General features: G+C 28.8%; 4 protein-coding genes and 1 long non-coding RNA gene across 8 annotated transcripts in view; 4 read left to right on the top strand and 1 right to left on the bottom strand.

The window, feature by feature from the left end:
- The window catches only part of LOC145189304 (ZZ-type zinc finger-containing protein 3-like), a 30,899-nt gene extending 18,140 nt beyond the window's left edge, over window positions 1-12,759 (top strand). Inside the window, exon 2 of one of the 2 annotated variants that reach the window (XM_090088687.1) lies at window positions 11,137-12,759. In XM_090088687.1, the coding sequence (XP_089944813.1) occupies window positions 11,143-12,729 (1,587 nt within the window). In that variant the 5' untranslated portion in view covers window positions 11,137-11,142 and the 3' untranslated portion in view covers window positions 12,730-12,759. The remainder of the gene's footprint in view (window positions 1-11,136) is intronic. The other variant, XM_090088688.1, reaches the window with a different exon arrangement.
- The window catches only part of LOC145188719 (pre-mRNA-processing factor 6-like), a 104,378-nt gene that overhangs the window by 18,140 nt on the left and 66,099 nt on the right, over window positions 1-20,139 (top strand). The window lies entirely within an intron of this gene.
- Window positions 1-20,139, top strand: part of LOC145189032 (uncharacterized) — a 43,694-nt gene that overhangs the window by 18,137 nt on the left and 5,418 nt on the right. The gene's annotated exons all lie outside the window — the stretch shown is intronic.
- LOC149889231 (uncharacterized) lies at window positions 1,094-3,337 on the bottom strand. The gene is made up of 2 exons (XR_016452912.1): window positions 3,200-3,337; window positions 1,094-2,600 (listed from the first exon to the last, which is right to left on the bottom strand). It is a non-coding gene; the product is annotated as an uncharacterized LOC149889231 (long non-coding RNA).
- LOC149889232 (uncharacterized) lies at window positions 5,356-7,120 on the top strand. Its single transcript, XM_090089210.1, has 3 exons — window positions 5,356-5,414; window positions 6,597-6,732; window positions 6,953-7,120. Exons 1-3 carry the CDS (start codon window positions 5,356-5,358, stop codon window positions 7,118-7,120), a joined length of 363 nt encoding a protein of 120 aa, XP_089945336.1.

The raw sequence follows: 20,139 nt of genomic DNA on the forward strand, positions 1-20,139 counted from the left end.
CATGAATCTTGAAAGACATTTGATTGCTTCCTTACATCAATTATTGCTTAGAATTGACAGTTTGCATGTCAATTGTAAGCAATAATTGATGTAAGGAAGCATTAATAGTAATATCAAATATTATTATTATTTTAAATAAAATTAGTTTTCTGCCTTTAAAAGCAAGTTTGAAAAAATTGCTTAAGACAGTTACTCTAGCGTCCAGGCTCTTGTTGAAAAACCATAAAGTTACTGAGAATGAGTTTTGCAAACACATTTCATAGAACTTTATCGTTTTTTAACAGTCGTTCTGAGAAAATTACGTAATTGTGGTGTTAATGTTATAATGTTGTTTAAAAAGTGAAAGCTAATCCCAAAATCATCCTAATTCAACGGAATACAACAGTCACAAAAGCTCGTGCAGAGAGTGCTAGAAAAATACTCAGAAATAAAGAGTTACATGGGGAAGAGAAAAACAATAAGAGGTTTTTCCTCAAACCGAATAAAAGTTACAACAACTTTTTTAAAATAAAAAGTAATGTAATTTTCATTTGATTTGATTTCAAGTTGATTATTAGGCTGAGTACAGTAAAAATAAACAATCAAATTAACATTTTAAGTTAAAATTCACTTACACCTGGCTTTTCTGATATTTTAAGCATTACAAAAAAAAAAAAAAAGAAAAATCTTTGTGGACTAAATTGGTCATTATATTTCTTTTGTTGTTAAAATCTGTTCATTGTCATCCTGTGTGACATTATTCGTTCTGTATTCTTGTAGTGTACAGAACATAAAAAGGTTGGTGAAATATAAAGTTATTGAGAAGGTATTGTGCTGCAGTTCTAACTGAAGTTAGAACAGTAACAATAAGTAACAATAAGTCATCTTTTTGATAAAAGATTTATTAGGTCATTCTTTACCATTATTGGACAATGGGTAAGGGAACCGTTTTACAAACACATTTCACGTGAAATTTTTTATCTTGTGAGTTCCTTAACATGGAGATTATTTGAAACTATTTTGTCAAAAGCATTTGAAAAACATTTTTTTTTTTTTTAATGTTAGACAATGAACGAAATTATTTGAAAAATAAAGTTCAAAATATTTAATATACTTTTTAGGTGCAATTTACGACTAAAAGTGATTTTCATGTATTATTCATCTTTTAATTCTTAGTTACTCAATGTAGTGTGCTAGAAGTCTGATAAGATAACTACCATATAAATTTTCTATTTACTATTTTTGTTGCAAGATACCAGATATGCATGCTGCATGAACTATTGTTAAAAAAAATATTTTTATAAAAAATAAATTTCTTTCTGTTAGCTTTTTTTTTTTTTTTACATATTGCATATTTTAAGATAAATTGTATTGCTGTTGCTGTACTTGAAAAAAAATATATTTTTTAAAACTTAATTATTGAATAATTTGCTTGTCATTTATAATCCTGTAAAACCTTTTTGTAAAATGCACCAAAAAAAATAATCTTTTTTTATGTAATAATCAAGATGGAAACCCAAATTCATTAATTAGACTCAAAAGTGATATTCCAGTTTTTTCTTTTACTGCTAACTGATCTTCTGCTGATCTTCTTGAAAAATTGTTGGCATTGGTTTCAAGAAGTCAAACCAAACACTTTTCCCATACAACTTCTTTTTTTTAATTTATTTCAAAATGGTTTGAGCATATAACTATTGAGGAAGTTGGCTGCCAACCTTTTCTATTAATAAACCTTATCTAATGTTTCTTGATATTTTTATCGGGTGAGAACAATATCACAAAGACTTACCTCTTTCATAGTTTGAACCACATCCGGCACATTACGTTAGACAGCACCAACTCAGCACGTTAAAACTGTTCAAAGCAGCAACCTTTTGCAAATCTCCAATATCACATTATAACAGTAGCTGACCTAAATCCAATTAAAAATCTTTTGCAAATTATTCCAAAACAACAAAAAATCTTATGATGTCAGTTCCCAGGAGATTGTTTGAAGTGAAGCAAAAGGAGGGCTAATATTTTTAACTTTTAAAACAACAATCGTGTGATGTTTGTTTTGATTAACAAAATGATCAAGATTTTGTGAAGGTTTCAATCGAAAACTTTACTTTTATTTCCTTTTTATTAACCTTTGTCACCATTTTTGTTTTGCTATAAATACACTACAGTTTTTAACGTGCGTTGTTATTTCCGTCTACTTCGGTAAATATACGACTTCTATTGGTGCGGACAATTGTGACCGACCGCACGAACAAGCACGAATCTTCTAGTAAATTCAATGGGAGTCAACCTTAATTAGATTAAGCATGGCTTTTACGTCTTTTTGAAATTAAGTCCGGGATATAAACACAAAGCAGGGATTTATTTATATAAAATCCCTAGTTAAGAAGATCAAATCATCTTGTTTCTTATCTCCAAATCGTGGGTAACATCTTCCAAGACGCAATGAGCGGGTCATGGGAATTGCAATTACAAAATACTCTGAGCTGCTAATGTATGTAAGGTGTTAATGAACAATATTTTCAAATGTTAAAATTAGATATTAGAATTGGGTAGCGTATACGGCAAATGTTTTGAAACCAGTTTTGGGCTCTGAAGATGGCGGCGAAATTAACGAACGGCTATATGAAAATTAAGAAACTGATGATAATGAAGTTTTATGTCTTATGTTTATTATTGATAAATATAAAAGCTTCAAATAAAAATCTATATTCGTTTCTCAAAAAAAACGGAATAATACATATTTACTTAAATTTCAAACACAAATATGTTTTTTTGTTTAACAAAACATATTCTTACAATAAATTTTATGTATTAATAAATTTTATGTATTAATAAATTTTATGTATTAATAAATTTTATGTATTAATAAATTTGTTGTATATCAACTTTTCTGTTTTTTAGTTTTTTAAGAGTAAATATGAAAAAATAAAATTACAATTTTCAGTAAAACTAAGTTTAATGTTTAACTTTAGTTTGTTTAAATTTAGTTCCTTAAATAATAGTGAAGAAAAAGTAATTGTTGATAATTGATAACCAACTTGACTATGTTGTCAAGTTAGTTAGCAATTGTCATTTTAAATCAAAGAAACGTGGTCATTTGGTCTAAAATGATTATTGCTAACCAACTTGCAACTATTGGCAGCTGCCAACATAGTAATTTGTTGATTGCTTGTACAGAAATCTCAAATAATTAGCATTTGTTATATGATTTATGTACCTTTTAATCTTTAACTACCCATAGTACTGCGCGTTAGAAGGTTAATTACACAACTCCATGATAGGAAGCTTATTTTCTTTTAAAATAAAGTATTTTGGCAACTTGGCGTTGTGACTTTTATTTAATTTCTGTATAACTGTAACCGTAATATATAACAGCAAGTAAAGAGTATAGTATGTAACAACAGCAAGTAAAAAGTATGTAATATAGGAAAAAAGAAAAATAGATGATTTAAATATTTCTATATTCAAAAATTTTAAAAATAGAAAAAGCTGAAAATAAATTATTACAAAAAATAAAATGTAAAAAAAATTATATATTTTGTATATAATATTCTTATCAAATAATGTATCCATTAATTACATTCATGTATTAAACAATCTTAGAAGGTGCCACTGAGTTGTGTGTACTCACAGCACTTAGCTAATAGTTCATGCAGCATGTATATATCTAGTATCTTGCTACAAAAATATTAAAAAGAAAATTTATCAAAATGGCAGGTAGACACCATTGCCACTTACCATGCAGTTATTTTATCGAACTTCTAGCACACGGTTCGTTGAGTAAACTAAGAATTAAAAGATAAATAAATTTTACATAAAAATCCTTTTTAGTCGTAAACTGCACCTAAAAAGTATATAGAATATTTTGAACTTTGTTATTCAAATAATTTCTTTCATTGTCTAATTTTTTTTTTTTAATCATTTCTTTTCTTCAAATTTTTAAAAATTCATTTCATAGTCTAGTTTTTCTTACATAAATAACCCTAGTTAATTTCTTTCATATTTTTTTAAAACCTTATAAAATATAGGTCGGTTACCACTGCGAGCCCTGATCGCCGCCATCTTGAGAGGCCAATATAGGCTTCAACTTTTTTTGAAAAAAAGTTATATATAGAATACGCTATCCAGTTACATTTTTAGATCAGTGGGTTAAAGGTTAAAACACATCAGGAGACGATTTTCTATCTCAGTAACTTTTGCGAAAAGGAACTGTAAGATCTGTTTTGATAATTGTGCAGATTAAATAATCAGCATTTTATTGCAATGCTAAGAAGATCGTCAACTAAAGAAAAATATTAATTTCAATCTTGTTTTTCTAATCTTACTTAATCAACAAAAAAAAACGCGCCCATATTGCGATTATATTGCGATTATATTGCGATTATATTGCGATTACGTAATTTTACTTGTTGCGAATAATTTTGATATTTCTTTGAATTCATCTTTTTCGTTCATCATTTCTTTAAAAGCCATTGTTTTAGGTTTGAGGCTATTATAAGAAAAATATGAGTGAAATGCATGAAAAATTGTTTAAAATATATATTTTTATGCTGCATTATAGTACTAAATATAGTTTTTATCACCCAGTTGTATATTTAGTCGTAGTCCACTTTTTTTCTTTATCTATTTCCAATAATTCTTACAAAACGTAAAATAATCGTTCAAATTGATACGTTTATTAAAGCATGGTTCAGTTTTTACAGTCGTGACGAAGAAACTGAAAACAGATTGAGTATTTTAAAATGTTTCAAAATATTTTACCAAATAACTTGTATCGCAAAAAATGGCTAAAAACAAATTTATGCAAATTTAAATTAAGGGACAATTTTTTGAGATATTGACTTTAAAGTAAACAGTGTTTGGTTTTTAACAAAAATTGCGTTAAGGTAGCTTTCTTTTTTCTTTCGGTTCAATATTTTTTTCTTTTTTTTTTTCCCCTTCTTTTAGTCTTTTATTGAGTCTAAACATGTTGAGGCTTCTTTTTAAAAATGTTTGTACAAAAGACACGAAATTATATACCTCTACATATTCCTAACGAAATTATATACTTCTACACACTCCTAACGAAATAATATACCTCTACACATTCCTAACGAAATTATATACCTCTACACATTCCTAATTACGAATTTTTACTTTTAAAAGATATTGAAATCTTAGCCGTGCCAAACGCTAAAATTTTCAGTAAACAAGTTGTTATTAAGCATCTTTAAATGTTTTTTTACGGTTGTGTAATACAGCGTTTATTAAATAATAATGTTATGTAATAACGTGTTAATTACTGGATTGTTAAATAGTGGAACTGTTTTGCATTTTTGATAACATGAGAAACATCCCACTAAGCTATCATGCGGTGAAAGTGACTCAATTAAAATGCCTTTGGCTATTTTTTTATTAAATCGCATGGTATCTCTCTTGAAAGATACTTTGATGTACTTTTAGTCCCAACGGTCGCCGCTTTCAATAATTATGTTGGGTGTTTAAATTTATTTTAAAATCAATTTTTTTTGTTCTTTTACTTTTTTTGTTTTCTCAATCTTCGGAATGTACTTATGTACTAAATGGTTTTATTAAACATTTAGTTGATAGGGTTTTTCTTTTTTAAATTAGACCCAGAAGCATGATTTGCCATTTTTGAGAGACAAGATATTTTTAAAAGTTATCTATTACACTTCTATCCTTACATTTAGGCGTATACTGTTGTTTATAGAGATGAAAGTTGTGATAACCTTATTACAAAAAGCATAACTGAAATAATTGCACAAACAAAATGGTGGGGCCAGCTAGCAAAAATAGAATGAGCAAAAGATATACCATCTTAGTGCCGTTGACAGCGACTTTTTTTTTTTGTTTGTTTATAAAAGATTTTAGTTTTGTTGAAAACCCAAATAAAATTTTTCGTTAAAAATTTATAAATGAGATTTTTATAATATATATATATATAATAACTAATTAAGAATTGTTTATATATATATATATATATATATATATATATATATATATATATATATATATGTATATATATATATATATATATATATATATATATATATATATATATATATATATATATATATATATATATATAGTAACTAACTTTATTTAGTAAAGAGTTACTTTTTAAGCCTAAAGGTATTTCTTTAGATAATTTATATTAAGATGTAACAAGATTGTCATGTTATTCTGCTAGGTAATGTATGATATGATTTTCATCAGCATTTTGAAATGTTGAGCTTTTTAAAATACTTCTAAAGTTTTATTTAGTAATAATACAAAAAGTATTTTAAAATGCTCAGAAGGTCGACAAGTTATTCCTAAGACCAGTGGCATTTTTTCATGAGCCATTAAGGCCTGTCTAAATTCCAGAATCTTCGTTGAAACTATTTATCGTAATAAAGTTAAAGTTTTTTTTTAGTAAAGTTTATTCATTTGAAATCAGAAAAAATGACGATTTTAACTTTTCTAATTTAGTATTTAGCTTTAGAAAGAATTTTCTAGTTTTTTATCTAAAACTTTTAAAAAACAATGAGTTTGATGACTAAAAAAAACAAAACAATTTTTGTAAAAAAAATCTTTTAATTATAACCATGAGTTTTTCAATTTTCAACCAAAAGTTTTGCATGCAAATCCAGTGGAATCTTTGGGTATTCTATGGGACCTGCAGCTGGTTCGTTTGCAACAGTATCTCTTCGACTTTTGCTGGCTGAGATGGGCGCATTACCTGTTAGTCACAGCGTACAAATTCCTGTCGTCAGTTTCTAAAGATTCTTTTTTTTTTTTTCGGTTTAAATAAATTTTGGTGTAAGTAAATAAATCATGAAGAAAGTTAATGCAGTATAACAAAACTATTTATCTAACTTATAAAAAACTTTTGTAAAGCATTAAATAGTATTTTTTGACTCCTGTAATAATTTAACTTGATAATTTACCTTTTTTTCAAATCTTTTTTAAAGTTAATGATTAATATTAGGCTCATACTGTTGTGAATGCTGATGGAAGTACTGAAAACTCTCATGTTTTGAACAGCATTAAAACCTTGCTTCACCAAACGGAATGGTGGGGTCAGGTTGCAAAGGATGGTAGAGCAAGAGGATTACCTCTTGCTCTACCATCCTTTGCAAGAGGATTAACTTTATAAAATATGAAACTTTATAAAATATGAAACTTTATAAAATAGTTTTTCTATCTATAATTTTTTATATATTTTTAATTTTTTTATGTATTAAAATCTTAATTGTTAATACGTGAATTGTTAATTCGAGATTTGTTTACCTGGGGATAAGGATGGCCAAGGCACAGCTTAGGGTCCCACCCGAAGCCATGGACTAGTCCATGTTGTCCTGAGATGAATCTTTTGCTGTCTACCTTATTCCCGAGGTGAATCTTTCACTGATTACCTTATTCCCTTTAAAATAATGCTAAGTTTATCTGATGCTTATCTGGTTATCTAGTGGGAAGAGGGTTTACTACTTCCTGCCCAAAGGAATGAAGTAGGAAGTCCTCTCTACTTCAATTCGGTTTATTATAAACTTTCAAGACGAACCAGAATAAAAAAAAGAACTGTTGGAGTCTGTAGTTTTGTGTGTGAGTACCACCGGTATCTTCTTCAGTAGAAAAAGTATTCTTCAACAAATAAAAGATAATATAGATTAAACAGAGCAGACAGAGCAGAGACATTTAAATAGGGCAGAGTTTGTTGATATAAAACATTGTCATTCTTGAACATCATGTTGATTTTTTTCACGTTTAACTGAGTTTGGGGAATACGCTACTCTTTTCAATGTTTGTGTTAAAATTTTTGTTCATAATTTGTTCCAAACCTTCCAAACCAAAAAGTTTAAACCTGAAACTCAAAAAAATAAGAAATTTAAAACGTGAAAATTTTTTTAGTGCATAAAAAATGTTTCACTTTGAAGCTCTCACTTGTAAAGGGCGAGGATTGGTACATCAAAATCTGGAAGCATTGATACAAAATTTTTAATATCTGTTCTGTATATTGCATATATATCTGTAATAGTGGTATTGTAAAATATATTTTTTATAGTTTGGTTCTTTTTCTTAAATGCTCTGCTAATGCTTTCATACACTATGCACCTATGCAATTTAAATATAATTATTTGGATACTAGTTATCTAAATGAATTATTCATATGTTTTCAGAAAAATGCCACGGAGAAGTTCATTAGAAAAACAACGAGATGCTTGCTATCAGAGAAAAAAGAATGTGTTGCAGTTAATATGATAATAAAAGATAAGAAATCTATCAAAGATAGTGCTAAAATCAATAACACGCCTGTTATGACTTTAGCTCTATATCTGATTGAAGATAAAAAATAAAGATAAAAAAGATTTACCAAGATAAAAAAGATTTACCAAGTTTCCTCAAAACTAAAAGAGATAAATAATGAGCATGCATTTATAAATGCAATTTAGAACTATTTGCCGGTTTGTGAATTTAGAACTATAGTTCTAAATTCACAAACCGGCAAATATTTACAACTGAGCAAGTAGAACTCCAAGTTGCATATTTAACTAAAAGTAGTAAGATTCAGTATGGGTCATACTACTACGGGTGTTGATGGGTGTTGTATGGGTGTACGTATGGGTGTACGTATGGGTGTACGTATGGTTGATGTATGTCTTATAAACAAGTGGTCTTAAAAACAAGTTCGAAATTTGTCCTTTGACTATTGTTTGAGTCTTGGGACTAAAATTGGCAAGTCTTGGTCAAATTATCAACTTGCAGAAGTAGATTGGATGAAAGGATTCGTGAGAAGGCATCCATTACTTAGTCTACGCAAACCTGAAAATACAAGTCTTTTACGAGCAACAAGCTTCAATCAGCTCAATTTATTTGAATTTTTTGTAAACTATGAAAAAACATTACTGAAACATAAAATTCCATCCAACCGCATTTTTAATGCGGATGAAACGAGAGCATTTCTCCAACCTGCTTTATTCCCCTCATCTAAGGGAATAAAGCAGGTTGGAGAAATGATTATATTTTGTACCATAGTTGGAGCAACTGCTAGCACAATCTCACCAGTTTTTATATTTTGTGATCCGTACAAAGCATTTCAGTTTGAACCCTTGATTAACTAAACGGCCAGGTTGAAATTGGAATCATGGTGGTTTGCATATTTGTTTGTGTATTTCTTGTTGACTTTCCAATGGCTATGTGTCTATGACTTGATCTAAGTTTATATTAGTATAAACTCCAGTGTGAGTTTTTTTGTGAGTTTCATTGAAAGGTTTTAGGTCTACTAAAAAATCTGAAAGTTGAAAATCGTCATTGATAAAATGTGAGAGACATGTAGGCATCATTACTTCTCCTTGTTCACATATCCGTTAAGAATGCTATACAACCAAGCCTTTTTAATGATTTTTTTACCTCTTGTTGAACGGCATAGTTTCTGTCTGGAATGTTGTACTTTAATTGACTGTCATTTTTGGATTTATCATGTTAATGAGCCTAAAGAATCTTCTCCCTTCAGCGGCATTAAAAGTATGAAAGCTGCCATTCTAAAATCAAAATTTGTTTGCTTTGGATCCCTTAGCTCATAAGGAGTCGACTTCAAGAATGATGCCTTGATTTTGAGTGAAAAAATATATATATACTCTTTAAGAATATTCCTCAATCACAGCCAGTCGCACTCCTGGTCTTGTTCTGGAGCTGTTACTTGAAAATCTTTCAGTGAGATCTTTATTTGTTTTCAGAAAAGATCAAACCAAATCATTGCTTGGGAAATTGTCTTTGAACTGTCTTATCATATAACCAGTCCAACTTTTCTTCAAATATCATCAGTGAGCAGAGTAGCTGCGAATAAAGTTGATCTGTAGGGCGAAATCTAAATAAAAATCATGAAACAATTTTTTTTTTCGTTTTAGCTTATTGCTTCCAATACTTTTTAATGTATTGGAAACGATTCACTTTTACGAAAGTCAATACTTTTTAAAATATTGGAAGCGCAGAGATTGAATAATAATTTTCAAGTGGTTATTTTTTTACAGATTTATAAAACTGAACTACTCTTGCTTTTTTTAACATGGATAGAAATCTTTCCATTTGATATCAATAGCTTAAGTGTAATAAGGGTTCTGATATATAAGTGGCACTGTCAACTTTTGAAATATACGAAATCGGTTAATTTTTTCTGTCTGGATATTTCCGTCTCCGCCACGTGAAGCTAAGGAATCTACTTTTCATTGTTTTTACTAAATTAAAAAAATAATGAAAAAAAAATGTTTGCTAATAGCTTTCTATACATAACTTCGACAAAATGTTAGAAAAAATGTTTATATAAGGTTTTAGAAATTTTCTTGAAATATATTTTTATATTAACTACTCTTAGCTTTTTTTCTTTTAAGTGTTGTGGTTATTGCATTTGTGTACTTTATCCAGTCTTTTTAATTTATTTGATAATCTTGCTCTCTTAAACAGTTGGTCATACACAAACTAACATACTTTCATACATATTTATGTATACTTATTATATATATATATATATATATATATATATATATATATATATATATATATATATATATATATATATATATATATATATATATATATATATTACATATATCAGGTATGAAATACCATACCATATATCATCAGCCATGAAATATATTGTGGTATTTCATGGCTGACAAATACCACTAGTCATGAAGCTTTAAGTACTGTATAAATCCTCAAGGTGAAATGCCTCTTTTTTATATATATTTCTAGTTACAGAAGGTCTGTAAAATATGAATATGTAATTCAAATGTGTAAATAATCTATTGAAGTCATTTCATTTATGGTCAATTAGCAATATTATTTTCAGCTTAAAGATGAAAATAATATTGGTAGCTATATCAAAATTATTTTTATTATCAGTTTGTTTTTAAGTTTTCTTTTCCTTTTTCTTTTTTCTTTTTTCGTTTTTCTTTTTTTGCCATTTTTTCTGTCTTTTACACAGTATACTGTATAACTTAATTAGGTATATTATTCTTAACATGAACTGTGTCTATTTCTTTTCCTTAATAAACATTTTGCGTGTAAAATTATTTTTGTATTTCATTTTAAGGAACAAATTAATTGATTATTTGAGTAATACAAAATCTGTCTTTCCCATTTGTTTTTCTGTCTTTCTTTTTTTTTTTTTCAAAGCATAAAATGACAAATTCTGATTCAGATGTTGATGTATGCAGCTTGGATGATGATTCCCTGCATAATTTACATAATTTACAAACCGGTCTTACTGTTGTTGCTGCTGAAACTTATGTATGCACAGAGAATGAAGAAATGCAAATTGATCAGATAGTGCCATTGACTAAGAATGATCTTTTAGCAAATAAACTGAAGTCTTTGGAAACAAAATCAATCCATCATCTATCTAATGATAAAAATGGAAGCACTGTACAAAACAAGAGTTGTGAAACAAATACAGAATCAAATGTTCGTAACGAAATAGGGAAACATAAAAATTTTACTAAAATAAAAGATTCATCTTTAGCAAGTAAGGAGAAAATTGAAAAAGACTCTGATGAGGAGTTGTTTGATACAGGTGTTAATAATAGACTTAACCGATTTTCATTTGAATCTGATCACTTAGCTATTAAAAATAATGCAGATTATCATGCTCTTCTGAAGTCATTAGCTGTTCTTGAAGCACAAAGGACTCGAGCTATTAAAGATTTAGAAAAACTTCATCATTTTAAAGGTCTTGCATTAGCTGATCCACTAAAGTTTGTTAAAGATTTACAAAATGGTAATGCTCCAAAGTTTCCACAAAGACAGATTGTCGCTAGTCTTCCTGAAATTAATTGGATGCATTATCTTGCTGCTTATGCAGGTGGTAGATATGTACCCCAAATTGCTACTCGTAACATTGTTAAAAATAATTTAGAAGTGAAGGAAAAGTTGGATGAAGATTCTTCTGGTGAGAAATCTGAAGAGATTGACACTGAAACTAAATTTGTACATGATGAGAAAAAACCTTTGACCTTTAACAAAAAATGGACTCCAGAAGAACAAGAGAAGTTAGAAAAGTTGCTAGTTTTATATCCACCAGAAGATGTTGAGCAAAGGCGTTGGGAAAAAATTGCAAAAGCTCTTGGCAACCGTACCAGAGCACAAGTAACTAGTAGAATACAAAAGTATTTTTTAAAGCTGGCTAAGGCCAAGCTACCTATACCTGGGCGTCCTCCTTCTACAGTATTGTTGCAGCAATCTCGAAAATCTAAAGTTAATCCAATAAGCTACAAAAACTCTTCTTTTTTCCCATCTTGGCAACCAAAAGTAAAAATGGATGATGATGATAATGATTCTGTTAATATATTTTCAAACCACAGCTTTGATGAGCTACCAGTTTCAGAGGATGAAGATGTACCTGAATTATTGAAAGATAGTGTTGAGTATACAGAACTCTTAGAATTAAAAAAGATAAGATCTATTCAGACATTTGCTAAAGATAGTTCAAGTGAAACTACACATCCAGGATTCATGTGCGATCGCTGTAATATGGATCCTATTATTGGTATTCGATGGCACTGCAAGGATTGCCCATCTGACTATTCAGTTGACTTCTGTAATGATTGCTCATTAAGCCCTTTGTACAGTGGGAAACATACTAAAGAGCATAAATTGATACCATTGAAAGACTCATATAATACTCATTTAAATGATGGAAACTATGTTGCATTTGAGCAACGTAATAACTTCAAATATAATTACTTAGATCCTAACTTTGTACCATACTAATAAATTCAAATATAATTACTTAGACCAAAACTTTCTTCTCTGTTGATAAACCTAAAATATTATCCCAACTTATACCATTATTAATTATAAGTTGGTGTAAGTTTACACAAACATTTTTAATGGTTTAATTTCATTTCTGTTCTGTTTCAATTTACAATATTTGTTTGCTTTGTAAAGTTGTTGAGTTGAATGATAATTTCTAAGGAAGGTTCTTAGTTTCAAAGAATGTTTTTATTTCTATAAGCAATTAAAAAAAAGTTAAGAAAACTTTCAGAGTGAAAATGAGAAATATTTGTGGTTTAATTTGATCTCTAATATTATCATTATTATCTCTATTATTGTAAATATTGTTAGAATTTTTATTATTTCTGGCTTTGTTATCTTTATGATTTTTGTTTTTAATATTGTTATTAAAACAGATCATTATGAGAGATTTGTGTGATGGATAGAAGAATCATTGCAACTTTTTCTCTGGTTCTAATATTTCTGTTAACTCTTACAAGATCTGGTGTTGATGGTACAAAGAAAAAGCCTTTATTCTACAAAAAATTTTACAAACCTTATTACAAATTGAATTGGCCTAAAATACATGGCAGATGTTCAATAATACCTCTATGGAATTGGAATGATACACGTCAACCTGTTTTAGAGGCAGCTGCAAAAGAACATGTTAGTGTGTTATTTTTAACAAAAGGTTCCAGCAAATATTGCATGGAATTGTTGCAGCCATTGAATGAGTTAGCAAGCTATTACAGGTTTTTTGCTTTGATTTGCTTCATGTTGTGCTTTTGCAATTATTAGCAATTACTTATGCTAAATCATGCCATATATTCTACATGTTATATGCTATACATTGAATAAGTACAAATTTTATGTTCAATAATGTTTAAACTTAAAAAGTGTAAATCTAAGTAAAGATGAAATTTTAAAATAAAGTGTTGTTAAATTTAATTATGTTTGATGCAGGAAAACAATGCAAAATGTTACTTTCATTGCACTGAGTTATCGTCTGAAGAAAATCCCCGATAAAATAAAGTCGTTATACCCTTACATAAATTTTTATGAAGAGCCAGCTCAATCAAGAATTTTTGTGCAACTAAATGCAGGTGCTGGGCAATATATGATTTTTGACAAATGTGGGCGCCAGCAATATCATATCGGTTACCCATTTAGTTCATTTCAATATCAGTTTTTGGAGTAAGTGCATTTTTTGATAACTGAGAAAACAGTTGAAAAAATTTTTATAAAAAAAGTTGTTACTTGGAAAAACAAGTTTGCACTAATAAAAGTTTGATTCATATTCAAGATAAAACAGAATTAAGATTTTGTGACTAATTTTTATTTTTAAACAACTTCAAGTTGTGAACAAATCATATGAAAGTATAATGGAAATTTAGTATTAAAAATTTTTGAACAATTATTTTTAAGTTTAATAGCCTTTTGTTATGAAAATAATGATTGGGAAAAAAAAATTCATTATTTTCACTTAGACATGGCATCACTAACTCTCTTCATCATCACACAGCTTTGTGTGGTAAATGCAATGCAGTTGGAAGTATGATTGTGCCATCTCTTTTGCAGAATACAAGTTTGCAGTTGTCAGGCACTACATCGACTATGTCTGTGTCACAAGATATATCTCTTTAAGTAAATACAGTTTCATATTTATCTTAATTTTTTCAACTTTTTGCATCTGCTTCATTATTCTTCTTTCCTCTTAACTTTAGAACTATTGTTCTTTTATTTAATTTTATATGTTCGATTGGGTTTGAATAAAACTAATATATTTTTAAAAACTTTCTTAAATTTTTTTGATGTTTTGTATTGTTCTTTTTAACTTTCAGTTTTCTAAAAAAATATAAATTCTGTGTCTAATATAATAAGTATATAATAAATATAATAAATGCTATATCTAAAGTTATAAAACATTGACTTTTTTAACTGTATATTTTTAATACGTCTAACATTTTAAATAAAATTGTATATTATATTTGTTAATATTTTTATTACTGAACGTTTTATAGTATTGTATAACCTTTGTAATATGAAAAGTTTTTATAATATTTTTTACAATATAATTTTACCAGTTATTGAATGCAATTTTTACATTAAAAAATGCCTGTAGAAAATTGCAAACTTAAACAAAATTACACCAATACTTAAAACAAAAAATATTTTCGAAGTTCGAAAATTAATTCTCTGAATGTAGAATTCTCGCAAGGGTCTACATTCAGAGAATTGATATTTATGATTTATATTGAAAACCAAAAATGCCAGATTTGCCTTGTGCTTTTTGCAATATATGTTAGTTGCAATATATGCTGGTTTAAAATCCAACTGAAGAAGCTCATCTATCGATAATTGCTCAATGAATTTTATGTTTTTTGCTGCTACTTTTTGAGAAAACGATTTTGTACAATTGTCATATTGATTTCTGAGCGCTGAAATCGAATTTTCTTTTGTTGCAGTTTCTGCGCGTCGTTTTGTTCTCAGGATTATCTTCCTCTGTTTTTCCCAGTTCACCAATCTTTGACGAGTAAAAAAAGAAAAAAAAAAAAAAAAGCGCGTGCATGAATTTAAAAATGTATAAGATGCGAAAAAGAATTAGTTTTGCGAAATTTTTTTTTTTAATTTGCTATGGATTTTACAAATGGTTTTTCTTCTAAGCTTTTGATTATCGAAACGGTTTCGAAAAAACAACGAGAAAAAATGACACGGTGATTTTTCTTTTTCTAATGCATTATTTGACCATTATAATGCAATGATTGGTTATATTTTCTAAAACAGTAACTTGGTTTTGCAAAATTTTCAATCCTAAGGATTTTCTGAGTAAAGTTTACCACGATATCTTGAAATTCATCTCCCGCTTGAAATCCCATTAAGAACTGTCGGACAAGAGCAGCAGGAAGGGATTTTTCGTCTTGCGTCAGTATCGGAAAATATTAGGTTAACATTTTTGTTGTTTTTTAATGGTTGATCTTGTTCGCTTGCCGAAGTAAGAACTGTGCTCAGGGTAATTTTGTTGTTCTCGTAAAGAATGTTTACAAACAGCAGAACTATTTTTATTTCTTATTCCCATCTAAAGAAGCCATTACATTTTCAGAAAATTTACTGTTTGAAAACAAATAACTTCTATTCGAGATAAATACTGGTTATCATACTTAATTCTTTCAATTTTTCTTATTTTGAAAAAAATAAGAAAAATCGAAAGAATTAAGTATGATAACCAGTAGGATAAATATTTCAATAAATTTAAGAGTGTAGAAATTTTCCTAGATTCTCAATTTAAAAAATTATTTAGGAATATTTTTATGGACTCTTTTCATTAAAAATGTTCAAATCTCAACTGAAGAAACTTGTAAGTCATTTTTCCATGCAAACTTAAAAAAAAGTCTAGTCCCGGGATCAAGCGCTCCGTTCCGAGACTTCGGGATAGTAAAAAACTGCGGGATCGAGGCATTCCTTGTAAATTCCTAAACCTAATTAGTGCAGGTTGATATAATTAAAGTGAATTATAAATTATAAAACACATGTGAAATCAATTTATAAAAAAAAAATGGTGCCATATTTTTGAAAGGTATGTTATATGCAGAACCATTTACGGATTTCCTTTATATAATACCTGCAATGATTTTTTGAGGTAAATAATACGTAATTTATTTTGTTCTACACTCATAAAAACGCAGATATTTACAGTGACGACAATAAGATTGTAACAGTTAGGAAATTAATGTTATTTTATTATTTTTATATTGTTTAATGAATAATAAATATATATCTCGTTCAACTCTCAATTTTGTTTTTCTTTTAAAATTTTTTATTAAAATGCTAATAACTAATTATATTTACGGTATAAAATATCAGCTATTTTTGACGGAGTTGTTCTGCTAACAAACCAATTTTTATTTAATTCAATAAAAGAAAATTTGGGGCAATAATAAGTACAAACAAAACATTTTTATTACCTAATTGTTGCAAATTATATTACATATTTTAAATTTCTTAAAAACAATAAATTTTAGTTAATGTCTTTAAATTGATTGATTTGTTATAATTATTTATTAATTTGTCATATTATGTTCATATAATATTTTAAACACAACAAATTTTCACCTTAAACTGATGGTTTCCCGCTATATACAAGATAAACCGTTATTCTCTACAATATCTTTAAACTTATTTTAAGAAATTGTATTTTTAAATTATGAAATTAAAAAATTATTTTTAAACTTCTCCAATTAAACATGCCACTCCAATATCTGATTTAAAGAAAAGGTTGGGAAAAGAAAGACTATAGATGAATAAAACCCTGTAAATCATAACGATAGCGAAACAAGTTCAAGTTTTTATCCGGCATTTTTTTTTGAGAAATATTCTCCTTTGACATAACCATAAACGTATTTACGTTTGTTGTTCGCACGCTGTTCATAAAGTATCGTATTTGAAATATTAAAAAGTCCCCCCTACGCTAGCGTAATTTCCGGAAGAGCAACTAGAAACAAAATTTTTAAATATCTTGCCATCCGACAAACAACTCTACTTTGAAAGCAATAAATGTATTCACACAATCATAGCCACCGAGAAAACTTTCGGGCCCTGAGGAAGTTTTCTTAAGGGGCCCTCAATTATGATCAACTGAACGTATTTACGTTTACAACAAACTTCTACGTTTATTGTTATACTCATGGCGTTTGATTACAATCACACGCTCCCCAGAGGTGACGAGACATAAAAAAAACGTCATTTAGACGTTCAACTAACCTCCCAAATCTAAATTGAATGTCTAAAGGGTGCCTTTTTTAGGTCCTGTGCCCATTGGGTGTTTATAAACAGCTGCAACAACCTCATTGGTAATTGTCTCAGAGCTGGGAAAAAATGCTAATTTGATTTGACTGGACCCTAAGAATCATAATTGGGGCATTTAACCTCCTTAAAATAGTGCCATCGTGTGTGAAAATTTCATGGCATAGGTTAATCAGTTTTTTTTTTAGCACTAAATCTTGTTTTAGCTAACTAATTTTAAACTTAGTCGACTAAATTTAGTTAGACTAAAACTAACCTTAACTCCCTCCCAAGATAAAATTGTTGTCATTTTAGTATTTTCAACAATCTCCCAAAAATCTCCCAAAAATACTAAAATGTTCCGCTGCTTTTTTTTTTAAAAAAAAAGTTCAATAAAAAATTTCAAAAAGAAAAAGATGAAATTTTCAATAAGCAAATCGGAAGTTTTTTGTGCAATTTTAATAAAATCTGAAAAATTGCTTAACTAAGAATTTAAAACAGGAAAACGCCTGAAAAGTTTTTTGATATTTATTCTATATTTAAATTAGATAACATGGACAAATTTTTTTCGTTTGAAATGAAATTTTGAAAATTTACTTGGTCATTCACTCCTAACCTTTAGAGATGTCTTGAGCAATACGTACTCAGTTGTACAATTCTTAAGTTTTTTGCAATACTTTGGATGACCCAAATTTCCTTTTTAAGCGCCTATTTTCGATTGTCTTATAAAACGTGCATTAACAGATTCTGATGCTTGCTGACTCCTAAACTCAAGACTTCTTAAAAACTTTTTTTTCGTAGAGCTGGAGTAAGTTTTCGATGAATAATGTTACGCTTTTCAACTTTTTTGTCAAAAAACGTAGATGCTTAATGATAGCATGAATTAGCTGTAATTAAAATTACGAAGGTTTTGTATCCTCTTTCAAAAGAAAACATTGAACCTCTATTGGAGGAACTTAGGACATTCCCAAACCATGTCTATCTGACTGCATGGGATACTTTAAACGCTGCTATAAGATTCCACATTCAAATCTAGTTTTGGGATTTCCAAGCAATTCTATTAGAAGGCAAACTTTTTAAGAGATGTCTACTTTGGTTTCTATTGAAGTCTCCTTTAAGAATTGGTGGGCTGATGATTGATCGGTGGAATGTAGATTTTCATTACTTGATTTATTTTATTTTTCAGTATTATTCAAAAATCATAGCATTATTTAACTCAATTTTAGTTTTCCAAAAAAAAGTATTTGAAAAATATTAACGCATTTAACATATCAAAATTCATAAGGCTTCGAAGCCTTAGTGTAAAAGTTACCAGCAACAGAAAACGTTCTTTCATCTTTCGATGTTGACGAGGGCTACAGGTTTAGTTTTTGAGCTCTGTGCATTTCTGAGTGAACCTTTTTGAGGATATCAAATTGCAGTTCAAAGGAACATGAATTTGGCAAGCATGTTCAAGTGTCAAACATTAAAAAAATATATAATTGGTGAACTAAAAAGGGCCTCCAAAAAAAAATTTGCCAACTTACCCCGGCCCGGGGTAAATTGCCTATACTCTCAGGGTAAGTTTGCACACTATATAAAAAGAGACAAGTTTAGCAACATTAACTATATTTCAAGCGCATTTTTTTTATGAAAACTCTTGATAATTTTTATCCAACAACATTTTTTGACATTAACTTTTATTGCTAACTAGCCCCGCGATCATTGTGCAACAAACCCCAAAAGCTTTTTGCTCATAAAATGGCTCATAAATCCCCAAAAACGCGAAACATTTAGAAACACAAAATGTGGCTGGTTAGAGTGAACCATACAACACCTAAATCTATTCGAGTTTACTTGTAGCTAATTCTATTGCTATTGAAAAAGTAATATTGTTACAAAATTTACAAAATTAGTAAAAAACACAAAAATCGCTGTAACTTCTATGCGCATGCGCTTGTGGTCCTGATACTACATTGAAAGATGAACAAGTTAAGCGGAAAGGTTCCGTGTGAATTTTGGAAATTTCTGGTGGAAAATTCCAAAGTTAAACGCAGTGTGTCAACTTACCACTGTAGCCTACTAGCCCCGGTCTCCCCTATACTCTAAAACTTTAAAATCGAGTTCCTCATAAAACAATTTGTTTAAATGATCAAATTTGCTTTTTGAAAGCATGGTTTCAATTTTACAAAACTTTCAATCAAAAATTTCAATTGGAACCAACAAGTTCCACCGAGTTTTAATGCGTAAACGCCAATACATCTTTGTAAAATTCAACACAATTTATATACAACTTAGGGCCTGTTTATATGGAAAGTGGGCTGGCTCGGCAAACGAGCCAGCCCACGTTTGCCGAGATATCGACATCATCAATATTTTAACTTAATTTTATTTTGCGTTTATATGAATAAACGAGCTAGCCCGGATAACGAGATCTCACTGTTTTTTGCCGAGATCTCGGCAAACGGGCTGGTTAATTTCTTATATAAATTTGTACGCATGCGTGCAAACTCTTACATTTTTTAAATTTGAAATCTTCCGCGTAAAAAAATAAATTTAATAATAAAACTGGCTACTTCCGTGTACTTAAAGTTTTAGTTGTTTTTCTTTTATAATTTACCAAAGATCCAGTATCTTTTAAGTAATATA

Source organism: Hydra viridissima, unplaced genomic scaffold (genome assembly GCF_058129835.1).
Source record: "Hydra viridissima isolate aposymbiotic clone 2 unplaced genomic scaffold, HvirCarnegie_v1 scaffold_5, whole genome shotgun sequence".
NCBI lineage: Eukaryota > Metazoa > Cnidaria > Hydrozoa > Anthoathecata > Hydridae > Hydra > Hydra viridissima.

Coding starts and splice junctions, on each gene's coding strand:
- LOC149889232 (XM_090089210.1), top strand. CDS start 5,356: ATGCCTTTGGCTATTTTTTTATTAAATCGCATGGTATCTCTCTTGAAA. Junction 5,415..6,596: donor CTCTTGAAAGATACTTTGAT/GTACTTTTAGTC, acceptor TTCAACCAAAAG/TTTTGCATGCAAATCCAGTG. Junction 6,733..6,952: donor ACAGCGTACAAATTCCTGTC/GTCAGTTTCTAA, acceptor GATTAATATTAG/GCTCATACTGTTGTGAATGC.